Source organism: Rosa chinensis, chromosome 4 (assembly GCF_002994745.2).
Source record: "Rosa chinensis cultivar Old Blush chromosome 4, RchiOBHm-V2, whole genome shotgun sequence".
NCBI classification, from domain to species: domain Eukaryota; kingdom Viridiplantae; phylum Streptophyta; class Magnoliopsida; order Rosales; family Rosaceae; genus Rosa; species Rosa chinensis.
In genome coordinates, this window is record NC_037091.1 from 5,559,025 (window position 1) to 5,585,065 (window position 26,041).

The following is a 26,041-nucleotide window of genomic DNA, read 5'->3' on the forward strand; positions in this document are numbered from 1 at the left end:
GGCTCTAGCTACATGAGATTATGTCATTTTCCTTTGCTAACCAGTACCTTGTAAACAAAGAATCTTTGGTCAATCTATCCAAAGCATAGGTCTCAGTAGGCCTGGCATTTAAACCCGAAACCCGCAAACCCGCACTATACCCGTACGCTAAAAATCCGCAAAAACCCGCCCGTTTATTAATCCGGGCTAAAAAAAGCCCGCACTCAAAAAACCCGCAAATTAACAGGTTTTGCTGGCTAAACCCATTGGAACCCGTTAACTAAAAATCTTTCCCAAAAACCCATTTCCCATTACCCATACGGGTCCCTTTTTTTTTTTTTTTTTTTTTTTTCAACCAAGGCATTTTATAATTTTTCTTATTCCCCATGAGGATCCGACAGTTGGATCTTCATATAATTGTGAAAAGACTATTCAAAAGGAGATCCGTGAGGATTCGACCGTTGGATTGTCGTATAATTTTGTGAGGATGATTCTAAAGGCGATCTGGGACGATCCAACCGTTGGATCTTCATATAATTGTGCAAAGATGATTCAAAAGGCGATCCATGAGGATCCGACCGTTGGATCGTCATATAATTTTGTGAGGATGATTCTAAGGGCGATCCGGGACGATCCAATCGTTGGATCTTCGTACAATTTTGAAAGGATGAATCTAAGGGCGATCCGTAAGGATCTGACCGTTGGATTATAGTATAAATCGGTAAAGATGATCATCTAGGTGATCCGTAAGGATCTGACCGTTGGATCGTTGTATAATTTTGAGAGGATGAACCTAAGGGCGATCCGTGAGGATCTGACCGTTGGATCATCGAATAAATTGGTAAAGATGATCATCTAGGTGATCCGTGAGGATCTAACCGTTGGATCGTCGTATAATTTTGAGAGGATGAAACTAAGGGCAATCCGTGAGGATCTGACCGTTGGATCATCGTATAAATCGGTAAAGATGATCCTCTAGGTGATCCGACCGTTGGATCATCGTATAAATTGGTAAAGATAATCCTCTTGGTGATCTGTGAGGGTCCGACCGTTGGATCGTCGTATAATTGTGATTTGTGAATTATTTTTTGTCAAAAAAGAAAAGGAAAAAAAATCTAAAAAGATAGAAAATAAAAAATTTCAAAATAGAAAACTAAAAAAGTTCATATAGAGAAAATGGCAAATGAGGGGGATATATATAAGTCTTAATTGGTTTTAATTGCTTTGATAAAAAGTAAAAAAAAAAAATTTAAAAAATGTTTACGGCTTTTAACGGGTTCCAACGGAAAACCCGCAAACCCGTTAAGCTAACGGGTTCTTACCGGGTCGGGTTTTTACCGTACCCTCACTATACCCGCACGTTGCCAGGCCTAGGTCTGAGGAACAGTGACCTACCTTTGTGGTGGCGAGCGGGAGACCGGGGACTGGGAGTTTGTAATTCCCGTCTTCTCATCCTCTGAGCTGGCCGGCTTATGTCATTGTGTTCTCTTGTTGTCAGTGACGAGTTGGATTTTTCAACAACTTTGAATTGTTTTTTCTTCCCTAGTTATTGGAAGTGTTTTGGGAATTTGAGTGAATTTCTTGGTCAGGTCAAGAGCTTATTGCTCTTCTACCAGTCAAAGTGTCAAACGTCTAGTGGCTCATTCATCTCAGGGATGGCGTGATGTAAGGTTACAGATAGATGTATGCACACATGGTAAGTAGTAACACCTAATTATGGAACTAATTAACTCAAAATAATCCTGATTAATCGTCCGTCATGGTAATTGGCTAAGATAAATCCGCCAAACCAAATAAATAGAACCATCAAAATATATGCGATATATGCTAAGATAATTAATGCTAATTCGACCAAAAAAATGCTAAGATAATTAAACTGAATATTATTATCCAATTAAGATAAAACAAACGACTTTCCCAAACTATCAAAATACATTGCTAATTATGAAAAATAAGCTGAGCATAAATTAAATAAAACGACAGTGACGAGGAGAAACCATTGGAGATTATATCGATCTTCAATAGATGTGGAACTCTAGACAGTCTCATTTCTGCATGAAGGTCCGAATGTTATTCGTGGAGGTCCATATGCTAAGACCCAGAAGGACAATAGCTACGAAGAAAGCAATAATTTTCCAGGGGTTAGAGAACTTTTCAATCTTCAACGAAGCCAGATATTTATGCCATCTGATTCTGTAATGCTCGTTGACTTGCTTGCAGAGATGGACATAGTAGAACTTGTTGTGCGGGATGCCCTTGTAAAGGTTGTTGAAGAACTTGCAACCATCTTCCTCGCTTAGCCAGTTACCTATTACTTTTGCCTTGCAAAGTAATTCCATGTCTTCCTTGGAAGAGATAAGGTTATCCATTAAAATGGCATAAGATGTAATTTCGTTTGAATAACCATTGTAGCACTGCTCAAAAGCAATGAGGTTCCTGAACAATGAGTCGGCCAGCGTACCAATGTATAGCTGTGGAAAAGTAAAAACTCCGTTTTTGAATTGTATGTCCATCATGCTTTCACTTTTGACACCTTTGAATTTGATCCCGGCCTTTGAGAGAGCCGTCACCGTATGCATTTCATGTATCTCTGGGTCAAACATAGCCTCGTGAACTTTGTTTTCTTTCCGGGCTTTGACCTTTGATGGAATAACAATCGAAGATCTTACCAGATCAAGTATGTGCAAAACATCATCAACATTGTTACCGTGACATGAACTAAGATGTTGTTTATAGGAATTGCAACTACGCTTTAGTGATGGTAATGTGATGAAGGCTTCGAGGATGACAAAAGCGAGGGAGGGTTGATGACTGCAGCCATTTCCAAGGATAAGGCTGTATAAACTCTCAAGAACAAACCAAGGTAGTTGATTTTCTAGGAGCAAAAGGTCATGACATAGGAAATGGAACATGCAATCCATGTTGAATACCGGATCTTCGATATCCCTGAGTGTCGGATCATTACACTTCCGAAATAGTTGAACGAGGAAGCAACCGTCAACTATCATCATCTTGATGAATTCTTCTGAGGGAATATCAAGTAGTGGCTCTGCATAGAAGCCACGGGCACGTTGCTCAAACCCAATAGTGCCTTCATTCTTTTGATCTGAAAGATCAATAACCTTTGCCATCAACGTTTCGGTTGGAATCATCATGCCTTCAAGCACATCATTTAAATAGCTCTCTTTCACTCGTTCCATGAGTTAAAATTCTTCTTCATTGCCTTCCTTGACTTTCTTGCCTTTTTTCGCATAATTTGCATTCCTTGCATTCCTCGCATTCTCTGACTCCCTTGCTTCCCTTTCCTCGACGATGGAAAGGTCCAATTGAGACTATGTCAGGCGTATATGCTTCAGAGTTTTGTCTCCGGAGCACCTTAGGAACTATGAAGATGCATTTCTTGCATAATTTCTTGCATTTCGTGCAATCATGGAATTCCATACCAATAGAAGTATGATGCATCGCCATGAGTTCTGAACAAGTTGCAAGTGAATAACATTACTCAAGTTATCTAATAAAAAGAAACAATCAAGTAAATGAAATTTCACATTCATATAATATTGTACCTGAGGGAGGGCTGAGTCAGTTAAAGCTCAAAATCGTGGTAGATGTCGATCAAGACAAAGAAGACAGAATATTTGTAGAGATTGATCTAGTTTTTGGGAGGGCTTTTGCAGCAAAGTTATATGTCTTGAAGCAATTAAGGGGTGCAGAAATTTGTTTTAACCACTGGTTCTTTTATAGTCAGAACGCATTGATTATCGATCAAGTTAATTGATCGATCAGTTGCTGTACTCAGATAGCGATGACCTCGAGAATTAAAGTCCGCTTCTAATAGTTTCTTTAATCCATTCGTCTTCGAAAATTACTCTTTTTTTAATTGCATACACCAACCCTTAATTGAAAGTATTAATTACTGCAGCTCAATATATGTACGTACATGCACATGTAGGAACATGACCATACTCTTCTTATGGTATGTTTTATATTTATAATCGAGTTCACACCAGTCTTAGTTGTTAGCCAAATTGACCAAATTAATTTCTTAAAGCATTTGCCAAACGTGTATTATGTTTGCACATGCATATAGTGACGCATAAGTTCCAGTACAAGGTGACAGTAAACAAATGCATGAAATTTAGACCGAAAAGTCTTTTATTTTATTTAGGTCAGAATATTTGATTACTTGAAACAAGATGTTACAGCTTTGCTCCTCCTACTTCCAAGTAGCTTCCTCTGAGGTCTTCACTCAGGATCGGTTTCATGGTTTCTCCTTAGGGTCTTCAGGAAGTACTTGAATCTCAAGCGGACCCCTTTTGTTGTAAGAGTTCGGTGTCTCCTCCAAGCTCATCCCAACAAATAGGAGTTGTGCATTGTTTACCATACAAGGCTTCACCTAAGGAGCCATATATTTCAGAACTAAAAGTTTGAACTATTGTTGCTAGCCATGTTCCTTCCATCAAAGGGAGTAAGTTGTCTGAATTTCAAGTTAAAGTGTTAAACCGCAAACTCATGATCTCGACATATCCTCCAATGTCTGATAGTCCTCTGCGATTATAATTGAGCTGTGTGTGAAACTGTGAATGAAAGGTAGTGAAATAGTGACTTACTTCCAAAAGGGTGCATGCACCATGTAACCGCAATCTCATCTTAAAAGAGTTTAGCCTATCGGTCGAAAAAATATGTCTCACACATAGGCAGAAAACGAGTAGAACTTACGATACAAGAGATACTAGGAATCAAAATATGCTTTCTTTTCCATTTTGTTGGTAAGCATACATTTGTAATTTGATCACACAAGATAGTAAACATAAATCCAGCAAAATACCATGAACAACAAAGAATATCAAGTTAAAGAAAGTACAAAACATAGAATCATACTTGATTCATTTCCAAGTCATTCTATTGATCAGAACACAACCAGAGTAATTATGAAACTGGTCCTAGATAATCACCCTCCAAGCTAACCAGTCCCCGAAACTCCCTTTCTTCTTCAAGCCACTTAGTCCCAAGAACAACACAACGAACCAATACATCTTTCACAATCTTAGAACCCGTCTTTTCGTTCAAGAAAATGGGATTCTCTCCGGGGACATATCGGTAATCAGGCATTAAGTCCTTATATAGAAATATGTTTTCAACAGGGCCGCAGTTCATCAAAACTCCATTTCTCAGCACATGGTGAACAACCCCCTCTATGATCTCCCCCCTGAAAAGCTTAAAAGTGATGCAACTAAACACAACTGGATACACCACATCCCCGGAGCGCCTGACTTTCCCCTCTCCTATGCTTTCCACGGTTGTGATCGCAAGAAAGTACCCATGATCTTTGGTTGCCTTATTTGCAGCAAAGCCTTTGAGCAATCGCAGACTGATTGATTTTTTAAGCATCAATCCTTTTGCAACCAGGTTTGCAGGCGGGATTACTACATTCCAGGGCAATTCCACTTTGAGAAACATAGCTCTTAACTTCCGTAATTTAGATGAAGTTAAGTTTGAAGGGATTTGAAATAACTATTGCAAAGAGGCAGTGATCAAAAGATTCAAAACATATGAGATTAAAATGATTTGCATAAGTTCTCTACCTCTCAGAGGCTAAATATGTAATGTGGAATTTAGAAGGGTAGCTTCCATGGGGGGAGTGTGTGTTAAATGCTATTAGGTGTAGCATTTAATGACAAATACAGAGATTTCTCGTTCAATGCATATGTATAAAAGATAAAAGATTAACAGCAGAATAGAAATTATTCTATGCACCGACCCAACCCTTATAAAATAATCTCAACCCTTGATATTTATTATCAACTTTATTTTTAATAAATAAAAAATGTATTTAATGCAATCTAACCATTCATTTATGTTGGTGCAAGTGCACGGCGGTGCTATGAATAATTTCTCACAGCAGAATTACCAATTTTTAACTTATGAACTTCTTGCTTTTCGAAAAATAAAAATTTATGAACTTCTTGTTTTCAAAGTGGAGAATGTGAGATCTTGCTAGTTCACATATGAAGTGACAGAATTCCACTAAATAAGAACGCAGTTCGATGTGTAACAACACATTACATCTCCTATATTTAGTATTTCAAATACAAAAATATGACCTAAGATAAGATCTCCAATGGAAATGAAAGAATAGAATACAGAGCATGCCCGACCCTCGGCAAGTAGTGTTAGATCCACTCTTACCCTTTGCAGTGCTTCATGAAGATGAAGCTGCAGTATCTCTATCAGCAAGCGAAATTGCCGGCGGCTAGCTCTGTCAACTTATTACCTTGGCATCATCGGCAGTTAGCCTCCTTCAAAGCAGGTGGTGTATTTGTGAAAGGGAAAATGCAGGATTAAGAAGAGAAATATCATTACATAAAGAGCTACTAGCTACCAGAATCTGTTCGCGCCAATTGGACGAGTAAATTTCCACCCAGAGGAGAAAAAGATAATGGTATAGCTTATGTGCCTCTTGAGAACAGAAACAGGGAGGGAAAAAAATACTAGAATGTAATTTGAACATTTACATCAATAGTCATACATTCTGCAGTCCCACGTCATAAAATGCTAATATATATTTCCACAGAATACTTGGAGACAAAACAATCAAGGCACTATTGCAAAATCGATGAACCAGTTTCTATGGAAACGTAATACAAAATAAAGACCACAATAAGCTCAGAAGCAAGAATGAGTTCTATGCTACAATGCTAGAAACAAACATCCAGTCTGTGTAAAGGACCGATCAATCATGTAACCAACTGTATATGTAACAGCAAACTCGATTAAGCAGAGGGATACCATTAGTCATGAATAAGGAAGAACAGAAGTCATTGACACCATATTAACATAACAATTGCAGACTGTCAAGGCCAACAAGATAACTTAGAAGTAGTAATTCAACACAAAATACAGCCACCAACAGCCAGCTTGGTTAAACTAGGTTCGAAAAATGGAAGCATCCTTCCAGATCACAGAAGTAGAAGGGAATCACACTAAGAAACTGGTCCTAGATAATCAGCATGTAAGCCAACCAATGCCTGAAATTCCCTTTCTGCCTCAAGCCACTTAGCTCCAATGACAATGAAACGCAGCGTGACACCTTTTTCAATCTTAGACATCTTGTCATTCAAGAAGATAGGATTCTCCCCTGGAACATAGTTGTAATCGGGCATTTTCGAAGAAGAGAGATATACATTCTCAATGGGACCGCATCTCAATATAACTCCCTGCTTCAGCACCTTGTGCACTACTCCCTCTAAGATCTCTCCTCTGAAAAGCTTAAAGGAGATGGCGCTAAAGGTGACTGGAAAAAGCACATCCCCAGTATGCTGCCTGACTTTTCCCTCTCCTATTTTCTCCACAGTTGTGAGAGCAAGAAGGTATCCGAGATCCTTTGTGGCCTTTCTCTTAGAAAAATCATCCAGCAGCCGGATAACAATTGCCTTTTGGAGCATCAATCCCTTCGCATCCAAGCTTTCAGCAGGGATTACAACATTCCACTGCAACTCAGTTTTGAGAAACATTTTTTTCTGTTTACCTGTCAGAAAATAAAGAATGAAGCAGCAACCAATTGTGCATTAGTTCAGGGATCAAAATTCTTCTCAAACAGTGTACTTGCTTGCCCAGTGTAGGCCAAATCATTCACATAGATCAAGAGCCAAAACCAGATTGTTCACGGAGATAAATAACCACTTTAACATCCTCCTATGCTAACCCTTTTACTTAATTTACAATTTAGATTTACAGGGTAGGCAGCAGAACAGTTTAGTTACTGTTACCAAAAACTAAGTTGTCCTATGAGTCTTTCTAGCTTAAATAGAGGAAAGGCAGCAGTACATATCCACACAAATGTATCCAAACTCTGTGTAAAGAGAGAGTAAACAATAAGTTTTGACACATATGCAAACATGAACAAGAACTATTAACCCCATCAAGAAACCAGTGTATCCAAAACTCAATACAGCTAACTATTTAATGACAGCACTTCCAAAAATCCCCTGAATGATTCTTCAAAACACTACCTCCTCGACAAAAAGAGCTGGTCTCCCTCACTAATCAATATTTATCCCTTCATAGCAGAGAAACAACAAAATGGAATATGTAATAGCCTAAACCATAATCCCCAAATTCTCATGCCCCCCATGATCTTACTATCCCCATTTCTAAGGCAAAATAAGTTCGGTCAGCACAAATAGCCGCTAATTTCTTTAATTCCCTTCAAGCCTCTCAATTTCAGTAGAAATGCTACTCTTTCGTCAGTCAAACACGTCCCCATTACCAAACCACAGAAAACCATACTCCAACAATAAACAAATTTCACTAACTCAACTCTAAAAACAGACCAAATTCGGAAACCACAATACAACATATAGCTGTTCTATATCTTCAAATTCCCTTCAAGCCTCGCAATTTCCATGAGAAAAAGACTCAATCTTTGTCAGCCAGACACAGAGCCCATTTTAACTAACAACAGAAACCCCATTTCTTCAACTTCCCATCAATCCCCTCCATTTACATAAGAAAAGAATCAATCTTTACTCTTTCACAAACTCAAGAATCCAAGAACCAATCTTTGGTCAGTATGACACAGCCCCATTTGAACCAACAACAGAAACCCAAATTACCCAAGCAAATTTCATTTGGATTCTAATAACAAACCACAAATTCACAAACCCAAATCAAATTTCTCAAGCTATATTAAACCAAACCAACCAAACAACGAAGTAGAGAAGCAAAACATATGAAAGATTAGGGTATGCAGAAAAAGGTGTAACCTTTTCAGAAAAGCAAGCTTAGCCTGAGAGAGAGCGGAAGAGAGTCGAAGGCTTGACCCGGTGGAGCTGATGAAGAAGCTCCAATTGACTCACTGAGTCGAGGTGGCTTGGTACTCCCTCTAGGCTCTAGCTGCGTAACGCTCACTGGGTTAGTGGCACTGTGAGGAAAGAGACGACCTTTTTGTTTGGTTTTTAATGGGTTTTGGTTCTTATGTGACTTGGCTCGAATTCCAATGAAACTATTTACATGGACGGTTAGAATTAGAGAGGGAGAGACAGGTATGGATAGAGCGAAGTAGAGGATTCGAAATAAAATTTTCTTTCAATATTATTTGTGTTTAAGGATATCTCTATTTGTGTTTGGCCCAAACTCTAGGTTACTTGACCTAGTAGTAATAGGGTTAGATTAGAAGGATCTAGATTCCTATTCAATGTACGATTACTTTCCTTGTACGATTGAGATTCTATGTATTGTAATCCTCTATATAAAGAGGCCCCTATTATCAATGAGAATATACAGCAAATTCCTCTCACATTCAGTTTCTCTAAAACACGTTATCAGCACGAGCCTCTAACCCTGAAACCCTAATTTCGTAGCCCTCAAAATCCTGCAACCACCGCCCCACATATCGAAGCCCTAATCCCAAGGAGCCCAGAACCGGCGGCGGAACCACCGGAACCGGCCGGAAAACCCCTGAACCGGCCGTCGGAAAAATCGAACCGGCCCCTGCCCTGTGCCTGCCCTGTGCCTGCCCCTGCGAGCCCTGCCGAGCAGCTGCCGAGATCTGCCGAGCCTTGTGCCTGCATCTGCCGAGACCTGCCGACAGCCCCTGCAAGCCTCCTGCGAGCCCTGCCGAGCAGCTGCCGAGATCTGCCGAGCCTTGTGCCTGCATCTGCCGAGACCTGCCGAAAGCCCCTGCAAGCATCTGTCGAGAGCTGCCGACAGCCCCTGCAAGCACCTGCCGAGACCTGCCGATCTCTGCCGAAGCCCCTGCAGACCCCCCTGCGACATCTGCCGACAGCCCCTGCACGAGCCCTGCACAACCTCCGCACAGCTGCTGCACAGCCTCCGCATACCCCCTGCAGCGCCCCTGCACAGCCCGGCCTAGCTCCGGCCACCACCGCCGGCCACCAATTTCCGGCCACTTTTCCGGCGACCTCCGGTGACCTTTTTCCGGCCATCTACAGTAGTTTTTTCCCGGTCAAGATTTCCGGCTATTTTTCAAGGTAAACTTTTCTAAAAGTTCCCATTTTTTGAAGTTTTTTTAATTTCCTCTTCTTTTCTCGGGGACTTCCAACATCCCTTCTTCTACCCCCCTTTCTTCTTCATAGGGGAGACTAATAGCCGAACTGTGGGGGTTCGTGCTCACTCCAAGCTTGGAGCTTGTAGAGTCCTCCAAACTTAGAGTTTGTTGAGAAGAAAACGATCGACCACATACATCGTCGTTTCGATCTAATCCAAAACCCCTCTTGGAATCGGATTTTCTTGGAAGCGACTACGCTCAGAAAAATCCCTAATTTCTTGGAAGCGACTACGCTAAGAAATTATATAGTTTTTCGTGGTAGCCTTCTTCGCTCCGAAACTAACCCTATTTTCTTGTTGTTTTTCAGGATGAATAACCTGAACAAGTTGAGCTTCGCTCCACTAGAGACAACGGGCGCAGGATACCACAAGTGGGTCCGTGATGTGCGCCAGCATCTTAAGGCTGATGGGATCCTAAGTACGATCCAAGAGCCAAGTCAGGACGTACGTACTCCTCAACAAGCTGCTGCTTTTGAAGCAAATAGAGCTGCGAGAGAGGCGAATGAAGCTAAAGCCATCATTCTCATGACAAGGCACATGAATGACGCGCTCCAAAAATGAGTACCTCAATGAGGAAGACCCAAGAAAACTATGGGTGGAACTCGAGCAGCGTTTTGGCAACGTCCGTGATTCCCTGCTTCCAGACTTAGAAGTGAGATGGCATAGCCTCCGCTTCTGTGATTTCAAGTCTGTACTTGACTACAATTCAGAAGCACTTCGTATCAAATCTATGATGGAATTCTGTGGGCAGAACATCACTGATACGATGTTGATCGAGAAGACTCTCTCCACCTTCCCCGTCTCTGCATTGATGATAGCCAAAAACTATCGAATTGATGTCAATGCTAGACGCATCACAAGATTTCATGAGCTAATTGGCACCATGAACGTAGCTGAAAAGCACGACAACATACTTGTGAAGAACTATAACTCTAGACCCGTGGGAACCAAGTCAATTCCGGAGTCTAATTATAGTCGCGCCCCCAAGGGAGGACGCAAGGAGCGAAACCCTAAGAATAGGGATAATTCTGGACGTTCTGGTCCATATTCTCGCCCTAAAGAGGAAGGAAATCGCCAAGATAGGCGTACACGGAACCGTGGAGGTAAACGTGTAAAGAGAGAGAGAGGCCAAGCCTCCGGTTATGGTAGTAACGCCACCAAAGGCAATAACCGTCTACAAAACGCCCCCAGAGCGCCTCGATCAAGGGAATCTGACCATAATGATGCTTGTCTCAGATGTGGATTAAGTGGACATTGGGCAAAGAAGTGTACTGCATCCCAGAATGTTGCAAACGCATACAAGATGTATCGTGAAGCAAGGGAGGCACATTACATGGAACAAGAAGGTCAAGATGGAGATCTCGATCTAAGGGTGGAAGACTACAAGGATCAAGACCCAGAAACTGGCGATTTTGATTAAGTCTTTCTATTTCCAAGAGATGTAGGCAATTGCCATATTATTTTTGTAGTAGATGCCAATGCTATTAGTCTTTCTTCAAAGTAGGCGCATCCAATGTGAGTGTGATGTCTAGGAAGGTTTTGAGATCAGTGGTACTTAAGTGAGCCTCGCTCCACCGACATCTCTCTACTCACCTGGTCACATTTACATTGGAATTACCGAAAGGAGTTAGACGACTACCATTGTTTTGCATTAACTAGTTTATTGGATTAGATTTCCTTTGGTTAAAGAAACGATGATGTAATTCCGTTTGGCTTATTAATAAAAGTTGAGTTCTTTTCTTTATGACTCCTTTTTTTAATTACGAGCTTTTCTTTTAGGAATGGATGAACTTCAATGTCTTGCGGATAGTGCGACTACGCACACCATTCTACGACATAGGCAATTATTCTTGGAGATGTTGCCTACATATTCATCTGTGACTACGATGGCTGGGCCATCAAGTTTAGTTCAAGGACATGGAATGGCCCAATTCCTTTTGCCCAATGGCACCTTGATTAAAGTCACTGAAGCTCTCTACGCTCCTAAGGCGAATCGAACCTTATTGAGCTTCAAAGATATTAGAGCCAACGGATTCCATGCGGAAACGCATAGTGAGAACGGAATAGAATTCCTTTGCATTACCTCTAATGATTGCGGAAGAAAGCGCATCTTAGAGAAGCTTATGTGTCAATCTAGTGGACTTTATGTCACTACAATTCGACCTATTGAATCCAATAATGTCATAAGAGAAGATCTCTTGGATTCAGACACATATTGGCTTTGGCATGACCGACTAGGACATCCTGGTCGTGATATGATGCTCCGTATACTAAAGACTTCACACGGACATCCATTCTTTAGAGTGAGAAGAAGCAAGAATCGAAAATTGATTCCAGGACTTAGCAAGACCGCAACAATTGCAGCATCTGGAGCTGCAGCCGTCTTGGGGCGCCATAGGGCCGCCCAAGTCCCATGTGGTGACGCCATTAATGGCGCCAACCATGAGCATAACGCCATGGTTATTCCTCCTAGTGGCCATGACGCCACACACACCAATTTCCATGGCTCTAACGCCATAATGGGAGATGTAGTCACACACTTTGCTTCTAATAGCGCTACAGACGCTCAGGCCCAACCAAAATCCTCATTGATTGCTTCTAAGGCCCCTCGCTCTTTCTGCAAAGCCTGTTCCTTCGGGAAATTAGGACCGAGACCGTCCTACGCAAAGGATCCCAAAATACTCATTCCGTTCTTACAGAGGATCCAAGGGGATATCTGTGGACCAATTCAACCACCATGCGGACCTTTTTTAAATATTTTATGGTATTGGTTGATGCATCGACACGCTGGTCACATGTCGCGCTACTGTCCACTCGAAATGCTGCTTATGCTAAACTCCTCGCCCAGATTATCCGTCTACGGGCTCACTACCCTGACCATCCTATTAAGTCAATTCGACTTGATAATGCTGGGGAGTTTACATCAAAGACATTCGATGACTATTGCATGTCACTGGGGATTGATGTAGAACATCCAGTTCCCCATGTTCATACCCAAAATGGTCTCGCAGAAGCCGCTATCAAACGACTACAAATGATAGCACGGACATTGGTTATGCGCACCAATCTCCCTGTTTCTGCTTGGGGATATGCAATATTGCATGCAGCGACGCTAATTCGTCTACGACCCACTACCACCCAATCTTACTCTGCGTTACAGCTAGTGACTGGATACGAGCCTGATATCTCGCACTTACGCATCTTTGGGTGTGCCATTTATGTGCCTATTACGCCGCCACAGCGTACTAAGATGGGTCCACAACGACGAATGGGCATTTATGTTGGATATGAATCTCCAGCGATAGTCCGCTACCTTGAACCCTTGACAGGCGATCTCTTTACCGCTAGATTTGCGGATTGTCACTTTGATGAGACAGTCTTCCCATCGTTAGGGGGAGATAAGAACACATATGTTCAACAGGAACGACAGGAATTGTCGTGGTCTGTCCCCACTATGTCTCATCTCGATCCCCGTACCGCACAGTCCGAACTTGAAGTGCGAAGAATAATCGAGCTCCAGAACGTAGCAGACACTCTGCCTGATGCGTTTTCTGATGTTGCCAAAGTGACGAGATCACACATACCTGCTGCAAACGTGCCTGCAAGGATCGATGTCCCAAATAATGGATATCACGCCTCTCCTGTGACACCAGGAGATGGCGCCATTGCCCAACATGGCAATGATGTGGCATCTATGGCCGTAGGTCCCGCAAGAAAGCGCGGTAGACCGATTGGTTCGAAGGATACTCGCCCTAGAAAGAGAGCGAACGAGGCACAAACAAATCCTTTGATCATCGATACTCAAAATCCGTCCTATGACAATGTTCCGGATTATGGTTATGTCCAAGAGACATCTTTGGGGGACGCCTCATTGTCAGAACCTATCCCTGAGAACGTAGAGATCTCTGTTAATTACACTAGTGTACATGGGACGTGGGAAAGAAACTCCATCATCATTGATGATGTATTCGCGTATTCAGTGGCGCGTGAGATTATTGAGACCGATGACATCGAACCACGCTCCGTTGATGAATGCCAACGTAGAGCCGATTGGCCAAAGTGGAAAGATGCGATCCAGGCAGAACTTGATTCTCTAGCGAAAAGAAAGGTATTCGGACCAGTTATGCCAATACCGCCCAACACCAAACCAGTTGGTCACAAATGGGTATTCGTTAGAAAGCGTAATGAGAAAAACGAGATTGTAAGGTACAAAGCTCGCCTTGTGGCGCAAGGTTTCTCACAACGCCCTGGAATCGACTACGAGGAGACATATTCTCCCGTAATGGACGTCATAACGTTCCGCTACCTTGTCAGTTTGGTGGTTTCCGAAAAACTGAACATGCAGCTTATGGATGTGGTTACTGCGTATCTATATGGGGATCTAGATACAGAAATATACATGAAGATTCCAGACGGAATTCAGTTACCCAAATCAAGTGGCTCTAAACCACGGAGCGCGTTTGCAATTAGATTGAAACGCTCACTATATGGATTGAAACAATCCGGACGGATGTGGTATAACCGTCTAAGTGACTACTTGATTGGAAAGGGATATGTCAACAATGAACTATGCCCATGTGTGTTCATAAAAGGGACAAGTTCCGGATTTGCAATAGTAGCGGTTTATGTCGATGACATGAACATAATTGGCACCCTTAAAGAGTTAAGGGAAACCGCTGAACACTTGAAATCCGAATTTGAGATGAAAGATCTTGGGAAAACACGGTTTTGCCTCGGTTTAGAACTTGAGCACCGTAGAGATGGTATCCTGATTCATCAATCAGCTTATACCCAAAAGATGCTTATGCGTTTCAACACTGATAAGATTAAGCCTTCAAGCACCCCAATGGTCGTCCGTAGTCTTGATCCAAAGAAAGATCAATTTCGTCCAAAAGATGACGATGAAGAAGTGCTAGAGGCAGAAGTGCCCTACCTAAATGCAATAGGCGCATTATTGTACTTAGCACAATGCACAAGACCGGATATCTCATTCGCTGTGAACTTGCTAGCTAGATATAGCTCTGCGCCTACACGACGCCATTGGATTGGTGTTAAAGATATCTTTCGATACCTAAGTGGTACGATCGATATGGGCTTGTTCTATCCCTACAGAAAGAAGATGGATTCGGACCCATCAAGTGCCAGGAACGCCACACATGGTGGACTGAGTTCCCTCTCCCCATCCCAAAACGATATAAGTGTTTTGGAAGGTTTTGCTGATGCTGGGTACCTCTCTGACCCACACAAAGGTCGCTCCCAAAATGGTTATGTTTTCACCATGGGAAAAACCGCGATATCTTGGAGGTCTACAAAGCAGACCTTAGTCGCTACCTCTTCGAATCATGCAGAGATTATTGCTCTTCACGAAGCAGTTCGTGAATATATATGGCTTCGATCCATAGTTACGCATATTCGAAGCAATTGTGGTTTGAAGTCTACCACAGATGAGCCAACGAGCATTTATGAGGATAATGCTGCTTGCATTGAACAAATGAAGCAAGGCTACATCAAAGGCGACAACACCAAGCATATATCGCCTAAATTCTTCTACAATCAGCAACAACAGAAGCTCCTCAAGATCAAAGTAAACCAGGTTCGATCTGAGGACAATGAGGCAGACTTATTTACTAAGTCATTGCCCAAATCCACGTTCGAGAAACATGTGGCAAGAATTGGCTTGCGGAAATTATCTGAACTCCCATGATCGTAGTCATCAGGGGGAGGCGCAGACATCAGGGGGAGATATCTACATGATCGGCTCGAAACGTGAAGGGTGTGTTGTGCTCTTTTTCCCCTTCGACCGAGGTTATTTTTGTCCCACTGGGTTTTTGTTACTCGGCAAGGTTTTTAATGAGGCAACGAGAGAAGCACCACGTTTGGACAACACAAGGGGGAATGTTTAAGGATATCTCTATTTGTGTTTGGCCCAAACTCTAGGTTACTTGACCTAGTAGTAATAGGGTTAGATTAGAAGGATCTAGATTCCTATTCAATGTACGATTACTTTCCTTGTACGATTGAGATTCTATGTATTGTAATCCTCTATATAAAGAGGCCCCTATTATCAATGAGAATACACAGCAAATTCCTCTCAAATTCAGTTTCTCTAAAACAATTTGTTCTTTTTTCGAGACATTTTTGTATCGATACATTAGTGATAGATCACTCTCGAAATAATAATAGACCGAAACCTTATAGTATGAGATTAAGAGCTTTCTTTTTATTTCACAATTTATAAAATTAGCTCTCTTTCATGTTTAATTAATCATTTTTAGGTTATGTAAACATAGTTTTAAAATAGTTTTTTTTTTTTTCTTTCCTCTAATTCGAGAATGTAAGATTATCTTTGTTGTGTGGTCATTGCATATATACGTTGCCATACTTTACGGATAGTCGTAAACATTCCCTACAAAATGTTAGCCAAAAAGAAAATAGGGAGTAATCCACTGGTATGGGAGGCACACTAGACATTTAACGGACCAAGATTTTCAGGCAATGGTTGATTCTTCATTAATATGGATAAGTGATTCAACTGACATAGTGGACCAATTTACTCATACTAGCACCAATTTGACCATACACCTTGCACTCTTGCAGCACTAGTAACACATTCCATTCCTTCCTGTACTGCTCACAAAGAGTGAAGACAATCCAACCGATATGAGGCAAAGGTAGCATATAACCCAATTACTAATATAGCTCTTCTACAAATATGTCAATAAACTATGTGCAACAAATGAATTTTGAAAACTCTTGTCCACAGCACAGAGAATTTAGATGTCACGTCTCATAATCACTTGATTAAAGGTAGACTGAATTCATATTCCTAACATTTAAATTTACAGAAGCCTTCATTTGGTTTGAATAGTTACAAATCTGATTCATGAGGACCACAAACAGGGCCGAGTGAATCACCAACTATACTAACAACCATCACAAACTCCTTCCTCATCTCTCTACTCTTCTCTATCCATTTAGCCTGAAGCACCCTGAACCGAACCACAACTTCTTTGTCTATCTTTGCAAGGTCATCCCTCAAGAAGAAAGGATTCATCCCATCGACATAGTGGTAATTTGGCATTTTTCGAGCTGACAGAAAAGCATAGTTAAGAGGTCCACATCTAATGATCACCCCAAGGTTATGCACATGACGAACGACTCCCTCCAAAATCTCCCCCTGGCACGGTATGAACGTGCGACAGCTAAAAGCTACAGGGAACAACATCTTTCTTGAGTCGTCTGAAATCTGTCCTTTTCCTATCATCTTCAAGGCAGTGACTTTAAGGAAGTAGCCATGATCCTTGCTGGCCTTCTCTCTTAACAAGTCCTCCAAAAGCTGTGTTGTTATAACGGATCTTGAAGTAACCGCACTGTCTTTGTCTAGCTTTTCAGCAAGGACAACTACACCCCTAACCAGTTCCACTTCAGAAAACATGTCCAGATCTACTTCTCAAGATACCAAAGAAAACAAGATTATAACCAAAGTTTAGCCAAATCCATCAACCAGCTCAGAAAACAAAAGCACCAATCAGCTCAACTCTTCTGTGAACTTCTCCATACTTCCATGTTAGCCAGACAAGATACAATTAGTTATGATTTACTTGGGACAACCATATTTGAAATCTGCATATACAAACACATGTATATATTTAACGTTAACAGTTAAATAAAAGGCTTTTACAGTTTTATAAGCAACAAAAAGGAGCATCCCTCCCTAACAACTAACCATGAAACTGCAACCGCAATAAAAACATGCTAGATAACAACGCAATGTGCAATTAGAAATTAAAATTTCCAAATCAACCAAATAAGTCTGGGAAAAGGAATTTGGAAGGGAACACCTGTGACCTTCCCATGGTATCAAAAGTCATCTCACAAATTGGGAAAATGATACATATCACACCCGAGAATTATACGATATGAAAAAAGTGTGGTGCTTCCACAGCCATATACTGTAGTTATCATACTTATTACCAATCATTCACTATCACACCTTTGTTTGCAACAGACCATCTCACAAGGAAGTACACAAGGCTTCTCTGGGCTCTAATCTGAACCTTAAAGAACACCTCTACATCAATTCGTAGAATGCATCTCTTCCTCGTTGGCAATGCTAATCAATAGTCAAACACGTAACCACTCAGTTTGTTTGCTTTCATTTCTTTAATCCCTTTCATTTGTTTAAACAATACCAGTTATAATTATATTTGGAATTTCAATTCTACATGAGTGGGACAATAGAAACCAAATTCCTCTGGGCATCCTTACTATACAGACAACCGAATAACATCTGTCATCTATATATGTTATCTCTAATCAAGCTAAGCTTCAATATACTCTACAAGTTCATCATCTCTCCTATCTTATATGTGTGTATATGAGATATGAGAAATGATGAATTTGATGATACACTGATGAAGCCTAGTTGAAACAAAGCATTATTCAAGAATTAAAGTCATTTTACTCAAAACCCAACAACAAAGAGCTCAAAACTACTTGAAAGCATCTGACTTTAAACTTAAAGAAGCAAAATTTCAAGGATGTATGATACAACTGAAACTGAAATCTGATAAACTTAGACTCTGCGAATTATAAGAAAGAGGGGTCAAGAGAAAGAACCTGGTTACAATTGGAGGGAAACCCAGGAGAGAAAACCTACTGGGGCTCTGAGAGAGAGAGAGAGAGATCCACAAGGAAATGAGGAGAATGGTGGTGGGTTGCGCAATATGCACAGTGCTCAAGCAATTTGGATGAGAGAGAGAGAGAGAGAGAGAGAGAGCGCAGTACCGGTTGGGTAAGTTTAGACTGTTTAGTTTCCTTTTCAAGCTGCGAATTATATTTAGGATTTATTTTTAGAGAAAATATCATAAATGATCAATGAATTATGACCTATTCGATATTACTTAACTCACTCACTTTTACATCCATCTTTCATTTAACACATTGTCATTAATTTTACCATTAAAAGTCATTAAAATTGATGGTATATTTGTCTAAACACTAAAAAAAATGCATTTTTAACTTTAAAGAAAAAATTCTGGAAATTTTTTTTTCAAATTATATTTAAATTAAAATAAAATCCTTTTTTATTAGAATTTCAAAAATAAAAAAAAAACTAATAAATTTAGAATTTTTTTAAGGGAAATGATGGAAAATGTCATATTAGAGTGTGAAATGATAAAAATGTCACCTAGTTTCCCACTTGATAAAAAGGTCCATAATGAATTGTTAGTAATATTAATTTAGTCCTTATAAATAATAAAATGATGTTAAAAAAAGTCAGTTTTTAATTATTTTAATTCCCATTCTACCCTTACATGCTTATAACTTTATATTCAAAAATCCCAGAGCTCAAATCGATTTTGATTGGAGCTTCTCTCTCCAATTTTGATTACGACTCGTCCAGATCTTGTCGGACTAGAGCCACTCGCCGCAATTGTACCCGCCAGATGTCGACCACGGCAAGATTTTGTACACTGCGACCTCGCACACCACTAGCAGCTTCAGAATCCTCGTCGCCGCCGCCTCCTTGATCCATCTCCTTCGTCACTCGTCGACCTTTTTCTATGGCGGAAGGCAAGCTCGATCTCCCCGACGATCTCCTCTCCTCCAAACCCTCCAATTAGTCCTGGACCTCCAAAGGTGCTTCCGCGCTTTCGTTTTTGCACTTGTTTACTCAGTAATTCAATTTGTTTATACAAAGGATTTGATCCATGTAGATCGAATTTTAGGTAGAAGATTACTGATCTGAAGCGTTTAAGTATACTTTGGAGTAGTTCATTTTTGTTTTCTTTCAGCATCAAGTTCTTTGATTATGGCTGCGTGCATCTCGAGCTATTCATATTCCATATTTTTTTATTTCGTGCATTGGATGTTTCTCAGTTGCATTTGACATAATAATTGAGAATGATTAATATTCTAAAAAGTAGCTGTTGGTTCAGTTATGGTGTCTGGATCTACTGTGTGGTTGAGTTTTTTTCGAAGTGTAGTTATGGTGTTGCTGCATATGGTAATTTGTTTGAGCATGTTCGGTATTATTACTCCAGTTGTGATCGATTAGATTTGGACCTTTTGTTCTATGTTTTTGTATTAATTACTGTGGGCACTGTCCCAATGAAACCTGAAGTTCTAGATCACGCACCTGAAGTTCCAGATAGCGTTCATTGGAGTCTAGTCATTATCTGTATACCTGACAAGGAAGAAGAATCAGGACCGCTTGTTCTTCATTTAGACTCATTAGGACTCCATTGTAGCAAATCAATTTTTTGAATTATTAAAAGGTTAGATAAAGATGTCCTTGTTGATTCATTAAGCAATGATCATATCTTATATTTACTCTGTTAGGGGTTTCAGTCATTTATCATTGACGAGTTTAATGCTAATTTGGTATGCAGCTTTTTAAAGAAGAATGGTGCTATCTGGAAAAGAAGTTGATATTTTAGATCTAACAGTTTCAGACTGTTGGAAACGACTTCCTGACCATATTGAGGAGAAAAACTTGTGGTAATTTCCGTCCTCAATGCCATATGTTACACATCCTATATTATGGAATCATCATTAGTTCACTCACATTTGCCTTAGTCATAGTTGTCAACTTTAATTAAAATCATAAAGCTCTTGAACTTCAATTTCGTACTGCTAATAAGTTGGAATTCTGTTAAGAGCTATAACATACTCAGGTAACTCGAAATGCCATGATTTGTTGGGTTTACTTGGTTTAAAGCTTACATCTTTCATTTTCCCCCAGTTCCCGCAATAGAAAAATGACTATGATTGTGGTCTCTTTGTACTCTTGTTTATGGAACGCTTTATAGAAGAGGCCCTTAAAAGGTTGAAAAAGAAAGAGGTCTCTTTATACATTTCATACTGATTGGTGTTTGCCCTCTATATCTGCACTGGATGCAGTACAAATGGAAAGAACCACGTTACTGGGAAATTCCTTCCAATTGATATTTCGATGTCATTTATTTGTTTGCTCTGTGCGAAAGAGTTGGCTAATATTTGAAATGGTTTCAGGATGTGGAGGCAAACAATCGAAAGGTGAAAGTGTATGGTAGGAATTATACATTCATTGAGACCAGATGGAAGAAGCTCAGAGTTTGTGATCTTGTCAAGGTGCACAAGGATGAATACTTTCTTGCTGATCTGCTTTTGCTTTCATCAAGCTATGAGGATGGCATTTGCTATGTGGAAACTATGAACCTTGATGGAGAAACAAATTTAAAATTGAACCATGCACTGGAGGCGAGATCCCATCTTCATGATGAAAATTCCTTGGAAAGATTTAGGGCAGTGATCAAGTGTGAGGACCCAAATAAAATTCTATATTCATTTGTTGGGACTTTGTTCTATAACGGTAGAGAACACCCACTTTCCTTGCAACAGATGCTGAAAAATACAGAATATGTCCATGGATTTGTTGTTTTCACTGGGCATGACACAGAAGTGTGGCAAAGTTAGACAGCTCTCTTTTCTTTCAGTGTCTTTTTTTTTTTTTGCCCTTCTTTAATTATTGAATTTCTAGTGTGGCATGTTGGTCTGTATGTTAGTTTGGTTCATGGTAGTTTTGGATGTTTGGATTGGTTTATTGTGCCAACTTGGTCTCAGTTTTGTTTATATTCAAGAACTGATTGTTTGATTACAAATCAGAAGTTTATCCAGATTATGTCACTTGGCTACTGACAGTTACTTGGTTAGTGACATGTAATGTGACATGGTCAGTTACTTAGTTAATAACATGTGATTAACAGTGACTTGGCTATTAACTTGTGACTTGGCTACTGACAGTTACTTGGTGGTGACATGGTCAGTTACTTAGTTAGTGACATGTGATTAATAGTGACTTGACTATCAACTTGTGACTTGGCTACTGACAGTTACTTGGTTAGTGACATGGTCAGTTACTTAGTTAGTGACATTGTCAGTGACATGTAATGTGACATGGTCAGTTACTTAGTTAGTGACATTGTCAGTGACATGTAATGTGACATGGTCAGTTACTTAGTTAGTAACATGTGATTAACAGTGACTTGGCTATCAACTTGTGACTTGGCTACTGACAGTTACTTGGTTAGTTATATGGTCAGTTACTTAGTTAGTGACATGTGATTAACAGTGACTTGGCTATCAACTTGTGACTTGGCTACTGACAGTTACTTGGTTAGTGACATGGTCAGTTACTTAGTTAGTGACATTGTCAATGACATGTAATGTGACATGGTCAGTTACTTAGTTAGTAACGCGGTCTCCCTCTGACGCTCTGTCTCTCGTGTTGCAGCAAGCGGAAGTCATATAATCCTCGGAGTAGTGGTCCGCCCACCGGACCCGCGTTAAACGAAGAGTCGGCTACCGCCGGACTTGAGCATTAACATTGGCGCCGTCTGTGGGAAGCCTTGAACAAAAGGTCACCCCACCACCACCATGACTAACGGTAGCGGGGAATACGCTGACGAGCAGGCAGATCAGTCCGCCATTCCCCAACCCACCAACCCAGCAGCAGGCATCAATCGCGCGTTATTCACCACCCCGGTAAACCCCGACGGTGAGACAAACCCAAGTAGCAGCCGCCCGCCAGGCCAAGACCTTGCCTCTCTATATGAGCTAGCACTGGCGGATCTTCACAAAGCAAACAGAGAACGTGAACAAGAACGAAAGGAAAAGGCCCAGGCCCAAAAGCAAGTGGCCACGCTTGTGTCACGCTTTGATGAGCTAAAGAGAACGCTGGAAGCAACCGCCAACCCGGTACGAAGCGAGCAGTCACGGAGCACCAGGCACAGCCGACCTGGTACCGGGGCATTGATACCGGCACCAGTCGTGCATATGCAGGTCCCGCTGCACCCACCAGAGCTAGCGGGAATGGGGCCGCCCCCTGTACCCCAGCTAATGCTGGAACAGGAGGCAGAGTCATCACTGCACACTCACCGCTCGAGACCTAGGGCAAGAACCGAGGGAAACCTACCCACTCCCAGGCGAGGATCAGTTCAGCGGAGTACCCGGCTAGACCCCGTCGGCGATGCAACCGCTCAAATACTGGAAAGGATGCAGCAGTTGGAACAAAGGTTAATCCGGGCGGAATCAGGCACCCCAGCGCCAGCTTCAAATCCACTTTTCGCGTCCAGGCCAGGACCATTTACCGCTGCAATTTTGCTGGCCGTTAGACCGGCGTACGCAAAGACTCCAAAAATGTCACATTACAGCGGTAAGATTGATCCCTTCGTCCATATGGACACTTTCAAGAAAGTCACCAACAACAAGGGATTCGATGACGCCACCCTATGCCACTTGTTCAGCGAAACGCTGGACAATGAAGCAATGAATTGGTTCTTCGAATGCCCGCCGGGATCCATTGACTCATTCCAGGCATTGTCGCACGCTTTCCTTTCTCGGTTCATCCTACTATCCGCTGGGCACCATAATACAAGCCAACTGTTCAACGTCAAGCAGGGTACGGAGGAAACACTGAAGGCATTCTTCACAAGGTGGCGAGCAGCAGCATCCCAATGCCGTGATCTTGATAAAACAATGGCTTCGGCGGCTTTTAAGGAGGGACTCCTCAAAGGGCCATTCCTCTATCACCTCAACTACAATCATCCAAATGCGGTATACGACCACCTCATGAGTGAGGCGGTCATTCATGCCCAAGCAGAATTCATCACATATGGAGAAACCCCACCGCCACCAGCAACACTAGCAAAGTCGACGCAACCCTCCTCCAGTCAGCAGGGGACCGCTAACAAAACCTCCAACACACCGCCAACTGACAAAAAGAGGGAGAGGCAGCAGGTCCAGTACCAGAACAAGCGGCAGAAGGACCAACACTACAAGGGGAACCGCCCATCCCATGGGGACAACCGCAATAAACGTACGGAGTCTTCCCAGCGGTATGCAGTATTTACAGTCCTCACGGCCTCGTATGAAGAAATATACAATCAGTGCAAGGATCAGATCCCACCGCCGCCCCCGGGAAAATACCCAAAAACAGGAAAGCCAAGAAACACCGGCAGGTGGTGCAAATACCACGAGGACAGCGGTCACAATACCAACAACTGCAACGCTCTCAAAACGGCCATTGAGACCTTGTACCGTGATGGCAAGCTGGAGCAATTCAAGGTGTGCCAACCGCCACCTGTAATCGCCGACATTGAGCCCATAGGCCGCATCAACACCATCGACGGAGGTGCTCCAATCACCAACATGTCTCACAGAGCTAGAAAGCGTTATGCGCGAGCTAATCACCCACAGGAAGTCTGCAACATCCGCTACGAAAGATCCGCCAAACTCCCAAAGTCAGGTTGGGAGCCTATTACCTTCTCAGAGGAGGAGGAACGCGGAGTACATCTGCCCCATGACGATCCTTTCTTGATCGACGCCATTCTCGGCAAAATGTCAGTGGGAAGAATCCTAGTTCATAGCGGGTCCGCTGTCAACGTTATATTTAGTGGTTGTTACAACGACCTTAAGCGGAACAGAAAATTACTCCAAGATCATGAACCACTGCTCAGCTTCTCCGGTGACGTCGCGCAACCGCTGGGTTCTGACTATATGCGGCTAGTTATCGGTACTAGTCCATGTATGGCTGAAATACATACGGAGTTCATAATTGTCGATTGTTTCAGCTCATATAACGCCATCATTGGTCGGCCAGCGCTCAACAAACTTAAGTGCATCATCGCCGGGTACATGCTGCTCATGAAGTTCCCCACACCCAAAGGCACAGGCTGTGTCAAGGGAAGTCAACAGTTGGCACGCGAGTGTTATTCTACTACTATAGCACAATCAACCCGCCGCTATGAGATCCTAGTGGTAGGCAGTTAGGCACCGCCACCAAATATTTTTGAGGACCCCAGGGAAGACGAAAAGAAGTAAGTAAGGAAGGAGCTGGTCAACCCGGAAACATCATTAAGAGTCGTCAGCATCTCTGACGAGCACCCCGAGCGGACAGTCCGCATAGACGCTCAATTAGACCCAGAGCTGGCGGCGGAGCTCACTCAGTTCCTACGTGACAACGCTACGGTCTTTGCCTGGTCATATGCAGACATGCCAGGTATCTCCCCTGAAATCATCACACACAAGTTGAGCATCAAACCATCCTTCTACCCTATCAAACAGAAACACAGAGCCTTCGACGAAGAGAAGTACCGTGCTATAGGGGAGGAGGTTGCCAAGCTGTAGGGCATTGGGTTCATCCGCCAAGTCATCTATCCCCAATGGATTTCCAACCTGGTTATGGTCAAAAAGGCTAGCGGCAGGTGGAGGATGTGCGTCGACTTCAAAAATCTTAACAAGGCGTGCCCAAAAGATAGTTTCCCACTACCCCACCCAAAAGAAACATTGTACATTTACCTAGCGGTATCACAGTCAGCGGTGAGTTGCGCCATCGTCTGGTGGGAAGGCCAGGACGAGCTCCCAGTGTTCTATGCCGGTAGGGGCATGAACGGAACAGAAACACGGTATCCTCCCTTGGAGCAGCTTGCTCTCGCACTCATCGTTGCCGCCAGACGCCTCCGCTAGTACTTCCAAGCCCATACAATCCATGTGTTAACCAATCAACCGCTGAGACAGGTAATGAAGAACCCTGAACATTCGGGGCGCCTCAGCAAGTGGGCCATTGAGCTCAGCGAGTTTGACATAGATTACAAACCAAGAACCGCCATGAAGGGCCAGGCGGTGGCAGAGTTCATTGCTGAGCTCACCGAGCGTTAGCCCGAATCCAAGATCGATGTACCGCCAGGAACGGAAATAGTGACAGCCGAGGAGCCGGCTCCCCAACAATCAGACTGGAACCTACACGTGGACGGCTCCGCTAGCGCCAAGGCCAGTGGCGCCGGAATCATCTTAACAGGACCAGGGGGCTTAGCGTCGAGTACGCATTGAAATTCAACTTCAAGGCCTCGAACAATATGGCGGAATATGAAGCACTCATTGCCGGCCTACTCCTCACCATCGATTCAGGGGCGGACAGTGTCAACATCTTCAGCGACTCTCAGTTGGTCGT

At 42.2% G+C, this 26,041-nt stretch overlaps 4 protein-coding genes across 5 annotated transcripts; all 4 read right to left on the reverse strand.

Moving 5' to 3' along the window:
* Positions 1-1,945: 1,945 nt before the first annotated feature.
* LOC112200824 (UPF0481 protein At3g47200) lies at positions 1,946-3,682 on the reverse strand. The gene is made up of 2 exons (XM_024341833.2): positions 3,546-3,682; positions 1,946-3,452 (listed from the first exon to the last, which is right to left on the reverse strand). The coding sequence occupies exon 2, from the start codon at positions 3,177-3,179 to the stop codon at positions 2,025-2,027; it is 1,155 nt and encodes a 384-aa protein (XP_024197601.1). The 5' UTR covers positions 3,180-3,452; positions 3,546-3,682; the 3' UTR covers positions 1,946-2,024.
* Positions 3,683-4,908: 1,226 nt separating this feature from the next.
* Positions 4,909-5,546, reverse strand: LOC112196730 (DNA-directed RNA polymerase V subunit 7). Its single transcript, XM_024337137.2, has one exon. The coding sequence runs from the start codon at positions 5,437-5,439 to the stop codon at positions 4,909-4,911; it is 531 nt and encodes a 176-aa protein (XP_024192905.1). The 5' UTR covers positions 5,440-5,546.
* Positions 5,547-6,733: 1,187 nt separating this feature from the next.
* LOC112196071 (DNA-directed RNA polymerase V subunit 7) lies at positions 6,734-8,928 on the reverse strand. Its single transcript, XM_024336354.2, has 2 exons — positions 8,745-8,928; positions 6,734-7,507 (listed from the first exon to the last, which is right to left on the reverse strand). Exon 2 carries the CDS (start codon positions 7,491-7,493, stop codon positions 6,963-6,965), a length of 531 nt encoding a protein of 176 aa, XP_024192122.1. The 5' UTR covers positions 7,494-7,507; positions 8,745-8,928; the 3' UTR covers positions 6,734-6,962.
* A 7,891-nt stretch (positions 8,929-16,819) lies between these two features.
* Positions 16,820-18,841, reverse strand: LOC112197833 (DNA-directed RNA polymerase subunit 7-like protein). Of its 2 annotated transcripts, none has more exons than XM_024338719.2 (2): positions 18,667-18,841; positions 16,820-17,670 (listed from the first exon to the last, which is right to left on the reverse strand). In XM_024338719.2, the coding sequence occupies exon 2, from the start codon at positions 17,480-17,482 to the stop codon at positions 16,916-16,918; it is 567 nt and encodes a 188-aa protein (XP_024194487.1). In that variant the 5' UTR covers positions 17,483-17,670; positions 18,667-18,841; the 3' UTR covers positions 16,820-16,915. The 2 variants fall into 2 exon arrangements, with proteins under 2 accessions (XP_024194487.1, XP_024194488.1); XM_024338720.2 differs by lacking the exon at positions 18,667-18,841 and adding an exon at positions 18,041-18,641.
* Positions 18,842-26,041: the final 7,200 nt, after the last annotated feature.

Excerpts from the sequence above, each read along its gene's own strand:
- LOC112200824 (XM_024341833.2), bottom strand. The coding sequence starts at position 3,179 with ATGGAACGAGTGAAAGAGAGCTATTTAAATGATGTGCTTGAAGGCATG.
- LOC112196730 (XM_024337137.2), bottom strand. The coding sequence starts at position 5,439 with ATGTTTCTCAAAGTGGAATTGCCCTGGAATGTAGTAATCCCGCCTGCA.
- LOC112196071 (XM_024336354.2), bottom strand. The coding sequence starts at position 7,493 with ATGTTTCTCAAAACTGAGTTGCAGTGGAATGTTGTAATCCCTGCTGAA.
- LOC112197833 (XM_024338719.2), bottom strand. The coding sequence starts at position 17,482 with ATGTTTTCTGAAGTGGAACTGGTTAGGGGTGTAGTTGTCCTTGCTGAA.